The following is a 16,312-nucleotide window of genomic DNA, read 5'->3' on the forward strand; positions in this document are numbered from 1 at the left end:
TAGCTGAGACAATAATATCTTTAGTATTGATACAAAAAGACTATAAACCATTTGGCATGTCAGGTATTTAAAAATGTTGCTATTCTTAAAGACATTTCTGGAATTTCAGCTGTATAATGTTTGAATATTTAATATTCATCCTACTGACACACATTTGGAATTACTTTAATTAGAAGAAAAAAATTATGAATCTGAAAAAGCATAAAGGTTAGAACACAAAATTTATTTTTAGAAACAGTATTAGTAATATTTACAAGTATTTCCCATGCCAAAGCAGCTTCAAATATGATGCACATTCCTCATGAACAATGAAGACTGCAGAAACTTATAAAACACATTACTAAGTTTTTCAGAACAAGCTCATGATTAAGGAGCTAGAGCACGTGTCATATTCAGATGTCCCATCTACCCTACTTTTCTGTGTTAACGAGGATGTGAAAAGCTGTTTCTTCTATACAATATGTGGAACTTATATAGACAGAGAACACAGTTACATGTGTGCCACATGTCACAATATCTTTTGTTCCACAGCTTGATTAATGATCTAGCTGGTTTAGAGTTACAGCTTCCCTCCCATATTACACAAGCACAAAGTAAAGATTTGCGACAGACATGTAAATAATTAAGATATAAAAATGTAATATAACATAGATTTCAGACCTGTCTATATATTTTAACTGCTCCCTTAGCCTGCTGTTTTGAGGTACAGGATGCTTTCAGTTTCCCCAAATAATAATAATCTCTCAGAATCAGGGTCCTTTAATGTAATTTTTCTTGTTGATAAGAAACAGATTTTTGTTTTGTAGCATCTATTTCAGGTTAGAAATGTAAATAAACACAGTCTAGGTAATAAGAGCCCATACATTAAAAAAACCCCAATGATTTTCTGTGTTAGTTAACATTTTAACGCTACTGCATCAATCACTGAATTGCTGTTCGGCTCCACTGACTGAACATTGCAAGAGCTTGTCAAAACATTTTACCTGACAGATATGTTTGTTCTTCCATTTGCTCAGCATACATTGACTGTTTTGCATTAGGTCCTAAAGGACAACAGAAAACAGAGAGTGGAGTTGCCAGTACACATTGTCATTATCAGTTAACATACTTCTGATTTTCAAGTTTATAGATGAAGCATGCCACACAAAGATGCAGCTGTTTTAGAACAGCCCACTAGACAAAAGCACGTTTATCATCACTGGGAGAGTGGGATCTTTATGAAAATTAAAACTGTTGAAAGAGGTTTGAAAACTGGATTATAGTTTGCTGTACTTGAAACTTTCTGAAACATACCTCTACCTCCTTGAGTGTATCTCGCAGTTTGTCTGGTCGCTTGTTTTTCAGCATCCAAGGATAATCTCGAGCTGGCAAATAGAAGTAAAAAAAAAAAGAAAAAAAAAAAAGAACACCGAGAAATGTGTATATATGTCTATATAGGCGACTGTATATATATGTGTATGTGTATATATATGCATATATGTGTGTCTGTGCAAACATACATTTATATACAATAAAAAAAATATTTATTCAAATTGAGCTTCCTTTTCTGTGGAAACACAAAACTAAGATTTCTAGGGGTTACCTTAAATGTAAAATTTCCCTACAATTGGAAGGAAATGGCTATGGTTTCTATTGGTTTGTATTGTCAAACGATATCCTTCTGAAGGGCTCTGCTGTAGAACACTTAGCATGAAATATCCACACTGACCATGACTTCACCATGGCAATTGTGTACAAAGCTCTCAGCTGCTAAGCACTTGCAATGAGAAAGCATCTCACATTCAGTATGTTAACTCAGATTCAAGTTATCAAAGCCTAAACAGATACTATTCTTTTGAACTAGCATTTCATTGCCTAATTTCAAAAAGCAGGCACTAACATGTCTGCAAAATATATATGCATGAATATATGCATATATAGAGGTATTAACAACAGATAATTGTGAACGCCATAACTTACATTATGGAGTATAGTTATTTATAGGATTTGTTCTTGAAAATTTGGTCTGAAGAATCTGCCAAGTCAAGCAAACAAGAAACTGCATGACTACTACAGTCCTTTAACAAATTTATTAATGTTCAGCAAACTATTGTGAAAATTCTGGCCTAATACATTAATCCTGAAACCAGGAGGCAAAGCTTCCTCTGGAGCTGCTAGTAATTGGCTTGTTTCGTGGGAGAATCAGGCTCTAATAACTTGTGAAATTTCATCATTTAAAAGTGAGCAGTTTTCTGTTCGTAAGTATACAATAAAAACCATGAGAAACTAGAACACGTTGTCTGTTTAAAATCTAGCCTATTTAAAGGAAACCCGATGAAAAGTTTTGAGCTCCAAGCTGTCAGTTTGTATGCCAGCTTCCAGACTGAATGACTTAACAGTTGTGTTTAAACCTCCCTGCAAAAAGGAGTTTACAATAGAAGTGCTATAGAGTGAAAAAATGAAGGATTTCATATACCAACAAAAGAGCACACCTACATACAACTTCTCTTTGTATTTTATTGGACTGAAGCCAGTGTTGGTGGAACTGTTATGATAATATTAATTAGGCATGTAAGATCACATTTTCAATGGGTGCCTTCATAAATACTGGAATATTTATCCACATATGCAAAATGGGAAATTGCCTGTACAGATACCAAACTATATATACAAATCAGCAGCTGTGAATAAAGTTACCCAGTGCTCCTCTTTAAGAAATGTGCTACACAGTGCTTTGTGCCTAGGCCACCCCTATATTTACAGAAACAAGGTACAGTAGCTTGTGTTCCTTTTGCATGTCACACATATAAAAGATAACAGTTGGGGCTTCTGTATAACGGCGTTTATCTGGGCCTGTTTCTCTTTTTGTACAGGCAGCGCCTGTAAGATAATGCTACACAGAGCACAAGGGATGTAAATTCATTATGCTCCTCCCTACTTATAACGCTTTCTCACCTCCCCACCTTTACAGAGCTGTATTGATTCTGACTGACACACAACCCTCCACAGTGTGTGTAGATTTACCACATGGCTGCGTGCACCTTTATACCCATTCCCAGTGGGGCTTCAACCTGCTCCAAACACACCTTATGGTGTTGCAAATAACTTATCCTTCTGGAACACATTTTGCCTTCAAACGCATGCACAATTCTATGTGAATTTTCATTAAGATAAGATAAAATGTTACGGCAATTCTTACAGCATACATATTACTTTGTGAAGTCATCTAAAAATCAATTAGATTTTTCAGAGTTGTCATGTAATGATTCTCAAACATTAATGAATGCTCTGAGCAATAATAACTATGCAGGAGTTGTAAAACTTGAGCTAAAGAAAGTTGTACTAATATAAAAATCTTTAACTGTCACAGTACTGCTGTGTGATAGCATAAACTGAAGTTGCTTTTAACCAGATAATGCAGGAACAGTGTAAATGTTTCAAAGCTAAAGGCGTTCTATGAAGGCAGCTGATTATTAACCTGGAATTTGATTTTGGCTGAAAGTATTTTAGTTATAATTTTCAGTTTTGAGGCAGTTGGCATTTCAGTTCAAGAGCTGATTGGGAAAATGTTTATTGCTCATCTGCTGAATAAATTTCATAAGGAAAAATCTGGATTGTGATTATTTTTGTGATTCCTCTTGACACTGGATTTGAGAAGCAATACACGCTACCATGCTTAGTGACACAGAAAAAACCCAGATTGCAAATACACCAGGAAGGGAAATTACAACTTTTCAATTGTTTTCTGCTGTGTAGTTCTGTGACCGTCTGTCTTGGATGGCATGTGCAGAAAGTTACATTGGAAGCAGTCTCAGGTTATTTTAAGGCTTTTCCAGGGGCATTACCAATTCAAATTAATAATTTGGTCTTACTGTAACAAGAAACTCAGGAAATGTCCTTACATTCTGCTAGCTTTTGCTTCTCTTCTAAGTAATCATACTTTATCTGTGATGCTAAAGGAAAGAAAGGATGAAAGGATGAATAATCCTTACAACTGCTGTCAGCAAATATCAGACAGAAGATTCATACAGTTTGACAAACCACAGAAATTTACAAAAAATTAAGACAGCCCCGATGTTTTCACCTTATAAGGCAGATATCTTAAATTTGCAGTGAAAGAAAGGCTTATGCAGCCCAACAGGTGGGCCGGTGTTACTGAGCCTCCAATCTCATCAGATAGCGAAGCGAGCTGCAACCGAACCCAGAAAAGCCGAGTCACTCTGTCAGCAGAGCCACGGCGGCAGCGTATTAACCACGACACTCAGCCCACAGGATGCCCGCACAAGCCTCCGCTCTAACCTGGCCGCAAAGAGGAAGTAACTCTAGCCGAACAGACCTTTTGGCCCATCGTGAAACTTCTAGGATTAACAGGATTAATCTGATAAAAGAAAATTGATCGTTCGCTCTGCCGTGGCCATTTCAGACACCAGGCAAGGAAAGCAGGAGGCCGCTCTCGCGCGCTCACGACGCCCCCTGCTGGCCCGCCAGCAACACCCAACCGCCGCCGCCGCCGGGGCCCGCCACCCGCGCCTTCCACGGCGTGCTCTGCGGCGGGTGACAGGGCTGAGGAGAATGCAAAATATAATGTAGAACATAAGAATTTGGAATGTAAAATCCCACTGAGGTTTCTAGTGACATAAAAGTTGGGTTTCTGTAAATGTTTTTTCCCATTTTTTTCTTCTGTGGTGTAAAAAGTGTTTAAATACCCTGACATAACTTGGGAGAGAGAATCTCTTTCTGTGCTTCCTTACTCTGTAGAAATACAGACGCATATATTGACAAGAAATTCGAAGTCGCATTTTTCAGAGCAAGCAGTCAGTGTCAAAGATGGAACGTTTGGAAGTTTTGTTTAGTTTTAGTTACGGTTATTTATATTTTACCTGGTTCTTTCTTGTCATAGTACTGGTGGATCCCAATATCGTCATCTATACAATTGAATGTAAATATATTTAATTATGGATGTGACACTGGAAACAAAACACAACTTAGCAAGCAAAGTTCAGCAACTCAATTTTTGCTAGCTGGAGCAGAGCATTAGGTGTTAAAATACAAGCAACAGTGGAAAAACTACAGCTTATGGTCTGAATACTAGTAGGACTTTCAAGAACCAGCAAGCAAGGGCTGAAGGAGAACCAGATCCTTACATTTATCTGGAGCTGTCATTTCCTTCACATACACTTTGATTCTCTTCCAGCTGCCAACTTGCAACAGTATTTTTACCGCCTTCCTACTTAGCATCTTTTGTGTTCTTCCACAAGGAAAGGTAAGGATCACGGTGAAAACTGTCCCTTAGAATAACTTAAATTGTTTTCTGATGACTGACACAGCTGAGCTAAAAACAACAGGATTTTTTTAAGATTCATGAACTCATAAAGCTGCCCTTTCAAAGGAGCCAATATTCTTAATCTATAGGTATTATTGTCTACCTGGTTCCCATGGCAAAGAAATTCGGATGTTTCAGGTGCATTGGGACTGCAAGCCACACCAGCCAGTTCCTGATGTGGCTGACTGGTAAATACTTGGGTGTGCCACAGCAAGCTCCACCAAGTAGATCTAAATATGGCTTTAAGTTGCATTGGTTTAAAATAATTGGTCTGACACCGCATCAGTCTCCTTCTAAACTCAGACAGGGATATACCATGGGGAGAAATTCCTTACATGGAGGAATGTAGGAAGGCACTGCAATGGCAGGTAGCTTTTAAAACAAGACAGCAGTCCTCCTGCCTCAGAATTTTAGAATGAGGTTTGCAGGCAATGAATAAATGGACGGAGAGGAAGCAAGAAGGTCAAAGGCGGAAAATAGGCACAGTAGGCCACAGTACACCTTTAATTACAATAAATCACAACTATGTGTTTACTTAAACCATCAGACTTTTCTATGAAAGACAGCTTTTGACTTTTTTATATTATTGTTGTTACAGAACCGTTCTCACACAAAGATGGGATGCCAAGACATATTGAGTCAATATTTGAATAGTAACATTCAACTGAATATTCATTCATATTCAATTGAATTGTCAATAATATTCAAAATAATATTTCAACAAAAGTATTGTACACTACAATTGGCATGAAGTGTCATAAATAATATTTTGATACGGTCCACTTATAAACCAGTGGGGTTTTTTTAGTATTATATTTTAGCAATAGCAAGGCAAGATGAATGACGGTAATTACTAGTCATGTAGAAATTACTCATGTGTCTCCTGGAACAATTGATTAATAAGATAAATACATCCTTGTAAGTATAAAATTTCAAGTAATCATGCAAACTACCCAGAACATGCAGTAATTTTTAATTTTCCTGCTAAGTACAAATCACAATGCCTCTGCAAATCACTTGACTATTGATCTTCATTCACCCAAACTAGTCATTAAACTGAAGCTTACAGTCAAGTAGGGCATAGCTTCCTAAAAAGGAAAATGCATCCAATTAAATATAATCTTAACATTTTTTACTTGAAAGGATGCTCCAGTTCTGTGATGAGATAAGCAAAGAAGCTGACCAAGTTCAAACATCGTATTGCTGCCTAATTTTCTTTCTCCTAAATATAAAAACCACTTCATTTGGGTATTCAGATTTTTATATCAGTTTAATATTCATCAACAAGCTTTGCTGTTTTGTTTTTAGTAACGGGTAACAGCTCACCTCTAATATGTAAGTTAGTCTTCAAAGACCACAGGAACATCTCAGTCAGGCAGAAAGACATCTGGTAGCAGATGGAGCCTTTGCACTATCAAAAGAAGAAAAGAAACTGCATGAGCAAATTAATTACCCTCCATCACCAGTGAAGCTGCAAGTATTTTGGAAATTAAGTGCTAGAAGAACCTAGCACTAATGATATTTTGTTATATGCAAGTTGTAGTTTTCGACTGTAATAAAATGAATGATGCATGGGAAAGAATAGGATAAGAAATGTATATATGTCTATATATCCATCATATACAGAGACAAATCAAATTTACAGCTGCTCCCACCAAAGTGAATAACTTTGTTCTTGATGCTTCTCATATACATGTTATAATCTATTTTTACTGTATGGTTATTACCATGACACATGCAAAAGTGAAGCCACTACTTAAAGATCTGGCTTAGATAGGAGAATTTGACTTTCAGGCCAAATTTTTTAAACACTGTACATTGGGAAGTGTCAATATAGCCAAGAAGAAATTTTGAACACATGATATTTGCAGACATTTGTTATAGTGCTAAATATAAAAAATGATGTCTTTCTAAATAAAAAGGAGCACTTATATTAAATCAATTAAAACTGACAAAACAACAGATGTGAAGCATATAAAATATGAGCTGAAATATTATGTACATTGACTACAGTTATGAAATGTTTACTGTGTTTTTTTGAACAATCCAGCTGCATATTCCCACTAGAGGATGTGTTGTGTTTCAAAGGAGCATTCAGAATCTTCTGAGACACAGTAACTAACAGACTTCCCTGAGTAATTTCCTGCAGTGCTGTAGTTGTAAGTGGGCCATCAGATCAATTACTTTCATTTATTTCACTACACCCAAGAATCCACTGAAAGCTGGACTCTGAAGGGGAGTTTACACAAATACAGCACACTTAAGACCCACTGTTGGTATGGTACTGTACTTGAACTTTTTTCTTTTTTGAAGTGGACTCTTCATTTCCTTTCCATTAGTGCCATCTACATAATGAACCAATTACAAGATGATTGCAGAATTCCTATCACAGAGAGTATCAGACGTTTATGTCAAGAGTGCTATGACGAAAAATATGTGCAAGAATCTCAGGCAGCATCAAGGAAGCTATCATAGTCCCAGCAGAGCTATGAGACCTCGAGGTATTATCACTCAAGCTAATATGTATGTTTTGATGCACTGCCTAATCCACTGAAATAGCACCAAGTGGAAATAGCATTTTCTTTACACTGATCACCAAATGTACAAAAAGTCTTGCTGACTTACTAAATCCCATAGTTCTATCAAAAAAAAAAAAGGGAAAAAATAAAAGCTCACAACACACGTCTAGTAAATGGAATATACTTTCATCTTGGGTGAGAATGAGGTTTGGAAAAAAAATGCAAGGAGATTAGTAGCATGGTGGTCTGTTGAACATGGGAACCATTTTTGGTATAAATATGGATGAGGGCAGCCCCTAATTTTCCATGTGGACTACAGTAAAAGGAAACTGTACATTATAATTTTCTTATTTGTTTTCTCTTTTTTTCCTTTCTTACTTTAGCAAGTGAAACAAAACTTGCATTCCCCAAGGCCCATAGATCCTAGATTAGAATCTCTCACTAGTAGGAAGTCATTGAATTGAGTGAACTTCTACAAATCCTATCACGGGCAGATGATCTGTTCAGCTGGAGAGATGGAGAGAAGGCACATCTGCCCAGAAGACAAGGTAAGACTAGGAGGCTTTGGCACAAAAATAATCTAACATAAATTCCCCAAATTACTCCAAAGCTCTTTTATGTAGGCTCCACGGGTCCATTTAGTTGTGTCCTCCTATTGAATATAAAGCTATCTCATAATATTTTAATGCTGCTGTGTGCCTTCCAAACTGACAGATCAGAGAAGACTTTCAAGTCCTTATTTTTTCACTCAGTGTCAGAGACACGGGGGGAACTCTCCAAAAAACAGAAGGAAGCTTTCAAATGAGCACTAAATAGTCTCTAAGACACGTACTTTTAAAAAATTTGCCCTCAAAAATAAATAAAAAAAGTTTGTAAGAAAATGTTAAAAACCCAAAGACTTCTAAAGAACTGCATTTCAGTTCTGCACTGAATAACTTAGATGAAGCAAAATTTTCCATTTACCTAAAAAGGTAAAAGAGATTTTGTCAATTATTCTAATCTTGAGTTTAGCTTTTTGCTTCTCTCTTTCTTTGGGCTCTGAGCACTCACAAACCAGCTATTTGAATGCTGGTTACTGTTGTGCCACTGAGAATGGACATCTGCCCAAAAAATACTGGCCCAGTCTACTAATACTCTAATCTGAAATACCTTCTGATTAGTTATAGTCTACAGGAAAAAAAAAAGAAAAAGAAAAAAAAAAGAGAGAGAAAATTTGCTTCTGTAACAAAATATGGCATTGTAAAGCCTGAATATTTTGTTCAGAGGAATTATTCTTTCTTGTTCCTTTTGAAGGAATACATGCCAACTTTCAGAGTTATGCAACTACATCTCACGATTTACCACATCATTATATTCCAGCACAATGGGGATGTGTGGATCCCCATTGATCCCCAAGGGATCCCCTTGGGGATCCCCAAGGGATCTTTCTGTATTTGAAAAGTGCCTCTCAGAATTTACAATGTTCCTTTAACTACATGAGCTAGGCCCTGCTATTGCAAAGAGGTAGGTATGAAAAAAATATAAAAATTCCTCACATTGAGTTTTGAGGACTCCTTCCCCCCTCTTTAAAATTGAGTAGAATTTGGGAAAAATGGGATAAAATAACTCTATTGTTAAGGTAAAACTGGAACTCAATTTAATAGCTGGTTATTTTTTCTGGCTCACGCAACACTGACTGTCTCTTTCACAATATCTCCATGAACAATAGGCAGAGGGATATTTTGGTGGTTGCAAAAGCTTACTGACAAATGGAGATGTTCTGCAATGGTTAGCCTGCTTCAGTATCTGTGGTAGGAGTGCTTTGTTTAAAAAAAATCCTCAGTTTGGTAAATCTTTGTTTAACCACTGATACAGAAAATAACCACCTGGCCACTTCGTACATCAACAAATGCTGAAATTGATATCTAGGGTCCACTCCGACACCTTCAATTTAGCTGCTGTCATGCCAAATTATTAGGAACTATGCACTGCATGAGTGATCCAGGGCACTGATACTGTATTTCTCCTCTTTCCGTACAGTTACCTGGGAGAGTGGGGTGCTTGTGAAAGGCAATGTGCAGCTCCCAAGGTGAGTGCATCCCAAGAACATGAACCTCTGAAAATGTGTTACGAGCGACCTTGAGTTAGAGAATAGGAAATGCTGACTACAACAGACTATCTGAACTTTGTCGTTTACATGCCAGAGGCATGGCTCGGTGTCACAACACTATCCCAAGTCCCCCTCTAAGAGTAAATCCTGTAACTGTCAGGCTACAGGACAGTGTTTGATGACCATCTGCCTATTCCACCGAAGGTGTGCCAACGTGCTCCCAGAAATCCAGCGTTCCTAGCAAAAGAGAAATAAACAAGGGGGATCCCCTCCAAAATATCTCTGTAGTTTGGGACACACTCCTAGGAGCAGAAACAAGGTCAAATACAAAGCTAGTCAGAAAGCAGGTACCTCTATGCCACAGCAAAGTTACAAAGCTACTGCAATAACATGTGTACACATACTAGACGAGGTGCTTCAGACGTAGGTTTGGCCAGATGTTACAGGACAAAATGCCCAAACAAAAGAAAATGCTGCAGAATCCATTTTCACTAGTCACGTGGTATCATGCTTTCTTGGCAAAAAAATACTATACCAGGAATTATTTTATAAGAATCAGCACAAACCACCCTTTTGTTTTCTCCTACTCCAGATTGCTTTCATGTTCTACGGATCTAATTTTTTTTCAGAAAAATGGAAAATGTAATAGCCAAAATGGACTCTAATTCAGAAAAATATTTATTTTTTCATTTGACTTTGGATTAATTACACAATAGCTCTACTAGCTATAGATTCCAGAACAGACTATCCTCGATCTTAGTTCTGCCTCCCTTCCTCCACCCCTCCAATGTTAACATGCTATCTCTGGCATCGCTACAGCTCATTCCTAATGTCTGATTTGTAACTCAGACACCAAATGTTCAACAAACAAGGTAAGTCATCAAGCCCTCCTGCAACTTATTCTATGTTTCCGTGATATAATATTTGGAGCAGAAATCATTGTTTGTTTTTTCTTCCTGTTCATGACCAATTTCTCCTTCACCAAGGAGAGAAACTCCCTGCAGCACAGATATGATTCACAAACATAGTATTTGACTCCGTAAGATAAAGTTTAGATCGCACTATGTGCATTAGATCAGTAGCTACTTGCTGTATGCTTTAAGTTGATACAATTTCTTTGTGTAAAGCATGTAAAATAAAATTTTAAATATACTATCTTTTACATTTTTAGCTACACCAACTTAAAATTTACTCTAATTATTCATTTAAAAATAGACCAGTACAATTTTTTCTTAGTCATGTTCCCATAGATAATAATTGCAAAATATTCCCCCAATCTTACAAGATAGGCTTCCACTTTTTACAGTTGTATGAAGCCATAGCCTGTTTGATATATAAACACATACAGAAGTAAAGTCAGTAAAACTGTGAGAATTTGTAAAACTTCATTTTGTATTCTGGCATTAAGCAGCAACAATCCAGATTCTTCCTTTGCATCTACAATTTATTACACCAAAAGTCAGTAGCACAGCAATTAAAGGGAACTGCTAAATTTATATACGTATATTAATAGTTTTAATTTGGTTTCTTAAGAAAATGAGGCTTATGTTTTTGTGTCAGTCTAACCTCTTTAATCTTTTAATCCATTGATCAAGCTAAATCTAATCTTCTGATTTGTTTTCTCAGAAAATAAATTCTCAAACATATGTAATTCCTGCAAATGCTGTGCAAATCTGCAGGTGGGCACAAGGAAAGATTGTCTTAGTACTAGAACTGAGGGACACATAGGGATAGCTTAGGCCCTAATGACTTTTCTTGGTGAAAACTCTAGATCTAGCCCAGTCGGAGCATGTTGTTTCTTGCCAAGCTGGAAGATCTAACAAAAGTGGTATAACCTATGGAAGACGGTGGTGGCATGATGACCATGAGTGCTGCAAACATGGGGAGGAACTGGACAGGAGAGGGGAAAGAAAGGGTGCAAGTTGTAGGGAAAAGTGTGGACGGTCTGAGACTGCAGTGGATGGGGGAAAGGGAGCAGATGTGGGGACTGTGAAGAGCATATATTGTATATATTGGCTATACCACTACCACATAAAATACAAGCACAAAGCACACGTCAGCTGGGCAGGGGGAGATCATTGGAAATTCTTTAGTTCTGTTGCTTGGTGAATGAATTGCCATACAGCCATTGCCAAATGTACTTGTTTCTCACTAATGGATACAAGAGAGTAAGCAGGCTACTTCTCATCTGTGACACTGGCCCAAATGTTTAGAGCAAATCATGCAAATAGGTATGTGTGAATAGTTTCTTCCTCCTTTATAGAAATCTAGTGACTGTAGGAGTCTGATCAGGTTTTAAGGCCTTGGCTCAATGGGTCCATTGGTAAGATCAGCTCTGAATTTTTAGGCACAATACTTTTAAATTTCACAAATGTTTGGATTTAAGACATTGTAGAAATAGCATAGAATGGCATAGTTTTAATTTGGTTAGAAGTTAAATGGGTGCAAAGATGGCATTCTTATCTACCCTCCCATTGTCCAATCCTTTCTTTGGATTGCACAGGTTAGCAATTCTATCACCTATGCAGAAAATAAGCTATTCTCACTTCATTCTTAAATGTTTCATTCATTTAATTGTGGAAATTTAACTTAATTTGCTGGTAAGTAGAGGTTCTAGTCTTCATCTTTCACTTTGCACTGGCAAAGTCTGAGATGCATGTATCGTAAATAGAAGCTCTGCAGTGCATAACAAATGGCAGTCAGGGTCGGAGCCCCATTTATAGTAAGACTGTGGTTAACCACAGCAGTGAATGCTGTTTTGTCATTCAAGATCAGATCAAAAATGCCGTGGCTACAGAAAGCAAAAGACTGATCTGATAAAATTTGGATGAAATGGGTTACTAGTTCTTCTGTAATGGCAACTGCAAGCTGGCTTTGGTAGTCCCCATTCTTGCAGCTCTTGCAGCTGGCCCACTGGTATCTCACCAACCCCCCTCTGCTCCCCGATACCTCTGCTTCCAGATCACCACTGCAGTATGTCACCTTCCCCTTTATAAGCAGGCTTGGGCTTGTCTTCCTTTTCTTTTTCTTCCTTTTTTCTTAGATGCTTGTTGAACTCAGATCCCTCCTCACCTGTGGCTACTTTTTCTGAGCCTAGGTCAGCCCCTCCTCTGCTGCTACTCCTGGGACTGAAACTCCTTGCCCAAGATCTTTGCTATCTTTAGTAGCACAGTGGGCTTTATTCTTATATTTATTTACTTCTCCTTTAAATCCCTTTTCCACTGAGAAAAGAAGTGTAGATTTTGTAGTATAAATGAAAATCAGGCTCCCTGTCCGTAAGACCAGCCTCTGATTTTAAGAAGTAGAAATACAAGCATGCTCTTATAAATCTACTCAGTGCATAATAATTCATATTATAATATTGGTTTAAGAATATTTTCAGCTAACACAAATAACAAGTTGTTCAATTATCATAAATCTTAAGTTCTAGGCAAATATTTACTGTTGCTACTTTCTTTTTCTTCAATGCTACTTTCTTTCTCTTCAGACTTCCATGACTCAGAATATTTTTGCCAAACATATGAATGAAGCAAATTCTTTTCCTTATTCTAACTTTCCCAATCTAAATAGGAAAACTGTTTTGTAGATGGGTGAACAATGCACAAGAGCACTCTGTACTGAAATACACAGTGAAGCTTCTATTGTAAGAAAGGCCTAAATATGGCTTGCAGAATAATCATTGAAAGGAAATACATTATCAGATAACTCAAGAATTCTGGCATGAAAATTATACATCGTAAATTTATTCTCATATGCTGTGAAGTTGTATCATGCTCCATTGAATTAATTTTTGCGAGGTTTGCTTTATGAGTCTGAAAATAATTATCTTTTTTTGCAATGACAGTTATATTTACTGAGTTTTTGTACTTTAAGATATATAAATATTTAACTGTAAAATATACATATAGCTCCTTAAGAACATTAAGACTATTTGACACATACTAAGACACTGAAATTCTGTAAATGCTGTAAAACAGAACGAACATTTTATCTCCAGTTGGTATCAATTAAGATTACTTCTTGTGCAATTATCTTGGGCTTAACAAATTTATACACAACTATTTTAACTGCATTCCAAATGTTGAGGCCCTGATCTTGCAACTGGTTCTGCAGCGATGGTCTCCTTTACCACCATGGCAAAGCTCATAGTAGGATCATGTCATTAAATAGTAACCATAAAAACCTGCCACCAGACTTAATTTATATTAATATTAAGCACCAGTGTTTGAGATATTATTATTTTAAAACAGATTAGTTGCATGTGGGCAAAAAGCCATGCAGGCCATTGTTTGGGATGTGAATTGTTGGCTGAGAGACAGCTGTCCAGTTCATCCTCTGAGCTCTAAACTAAAACTGTATCTGCTAGACAGAGAATGCTGAAGTTCAAGGACACGTGCAGAAAGACTACAGGAAATCTATATGGGGGTAACTTGTTGCCACCTAATTGCTTGTTCATGTGTCAAAACTGAGGCACAATTTTTGCTGAGTTGTCACCCAAGTAGATGATGACAGGATCAGAAACTAAATTCTTGCCTACTGCTCAAACCACACTACTGTCTCTCCTACCTTCAGAAACACACTTCCAATATGTATTATTGGTACACTCTTTTGAAAGACAGGTATTGATTAACTGAACAGATAATAAGATTAACGACAGTGAAGCAGAATGAATTTGAGGGAGGTAATGCCCTTTTGTCAAGATGATACTTAGTTTATGTATCAGCCACACCTCTGACAACATTAATGAAGCTAGGAATCAGTCTCCAATTGATACTGCAGGCAAGTATTACAATCTATAACAACTCTCTGTCAGAGTGGGTGTGAAAAGTTAAGAAGGTCACAGAAAATAGATATAATTGACCCGGATTTTTACTTCACAGAGAGAAAAGTTCATACACACATTTTGATAAAGACCCTGAAGGCCTTTATATAAACCAGATAGTAGATAAGTGATGCAAACTACAGATATCCAGTGCTGACACATAACATGAGGTAATTACAGAAGTACTAAATGTCAAACTGTTTTACACTATTCTTTTAGATAGTGATTGTTATTGTAAATAAACCAATTTTTCAATACTAAAGGTCAGTAGGTCATAAAATTTCATAACAGTGATTTCCTACTGTCAGCCAAAAGAGAAGATAACGAAACCTCTCTTTTTTAAGCTAAGCACAAACAAGTGTCAAAAGGTGAAAGGACCTGCAAATTATTCAAGCACAGGAAAAGTCCTTGCTCCATTGCTCTACCATTGTTGCAACTCCTGTTTGCAAGGAGGGAGGTTTATATGAGCAGGTCTTTAAACTGAGAACACCAGTTCACATTGGAAATTAATTATGTAAATGTGTGGGTTTACAGCAGTACTATTGACAGCAACAGATCTGAATTGTTTCTTTCCACTTACGCTTCTATGCATAGGCATTTTAGTTCATTAACTGGCCTTGCAGCATGGGCTGCTACTATTAAATCAACAGTGATCAGAACAATAGTTAAGTCCAAAGCAATGACTTAACCATAGTTCAATCTGAATTTTAACTATAGTTGCAACTAAACAAATAAGATTCTTCTATATTTTTATGCATTATTTCAGATTTAGCTATCAAACTACTAACCAGATCTCTAAGGATGTCAGTTTTTTTTAAGTGCAGCACTGAAAATATAGCATGAACACCTATTTAGTTTTCCTTTTGTTTACATGCTGTACCAACAAATTTCTCACTGAACTGTACAGCTCTTGCCTTCAATATTTTATACTATGCAAGTTAACTGAGTACTTATTTAAAGAATTTTCAAAAGCACATTGGCAAACACGTTGATTTGATTTACAAATCTTGCAAATTTGCAAGCTGTCTTTAAAAACATAAATACATTTCTGAGTACATTGTATGAGCTGAATAAATTTACTAGAACAAAGTGATTATTTTTAGATCTACAACATCTTTAAATGTATTTTTTTGTATTATTTTTCAGAATGTTTTGTCATTTAAATAATTTTCAGTAGCTTCTTTACATTGACCTATTTTCTTCTGGTTTTTTGTTTTTTTTTTTTAATGCAGGCAATAAATTAGGCAAGCAATAAATAAAGCTTCACTAATATTTGAAAATCACCTTTGAATAGCCATTTGCAAGGCTCATTGGGCTTCTTGTTTGCGAGCATTTATTTTTAAATATGTTTTTTTTCTGCTACACTTGAATTCCAGTTAATCCAGTGAGACTTGTATCTTGCTTTCTTCAATGTAATATTAAAAAAAACTACAATGCCTGTGAGTCAGACTTCCTTTTAAGAAAGATTTGATTGCAAACACAAACAAAAAGCTTTTCTTCTTTTGTACTCCTTTATGATCTTCAAACAGGTTTCTATGAAAAGGACTAATATTTTTTCAATTTTAAGCCATACTCACCTT

The 16,312-nt window shown here is 36.6% G+C and overlaps 1 protein-coding gene across 1 annotated transcript in view; it reads right to left on the reverse strand.

Annotated features, from left to right (window-relative positions):
- The window catches only part of WDPCP (WD repeat containing planar cell polarity effector), a 160,333-nt gene that overhangs the window by 102,540 nt on the left and 41,481 nt on the right, over positions 1-16,312 (reverse strand). The window contains exons 2-6 of the mRNA XM_072857743.1: positions 6,629-6,713; positions 4,860-4,904; positions 3,882-3,932; positions 1,294-1,364; positions 984-1,043 (exon numbers count right to left, since the gene is read on the reverse strand). Coding sequence (XP_072713844.1) covers positions 984-1,043; positions 1,294-1,364; positions 3,882-3,932; positions 4,860-4,904; positions 6,629-6,713 — 312 coding nt within the window. The remainder of the gene's footprint in view (positions 1-983; positions 1,044-1,293; positions 1,365-3,881; positions 3,933-4,859; positions 4,905-6,628; positions 6,714-16,312) is intronic.

Source organism: Ciconia boyciana, chromosome 3 (genome assembly GCF_034638445.1).
Source record: "Ciconia boyciana chromosome 3, ASM3463844v1, whole genome shotgun sequence".
Taxonomy (NCBI): Eukaryota; Metazoa; Chordata; class Aves; order Ciconiiformes; family Ciconiidae; genus Ciconia; species Ciconia boyciana.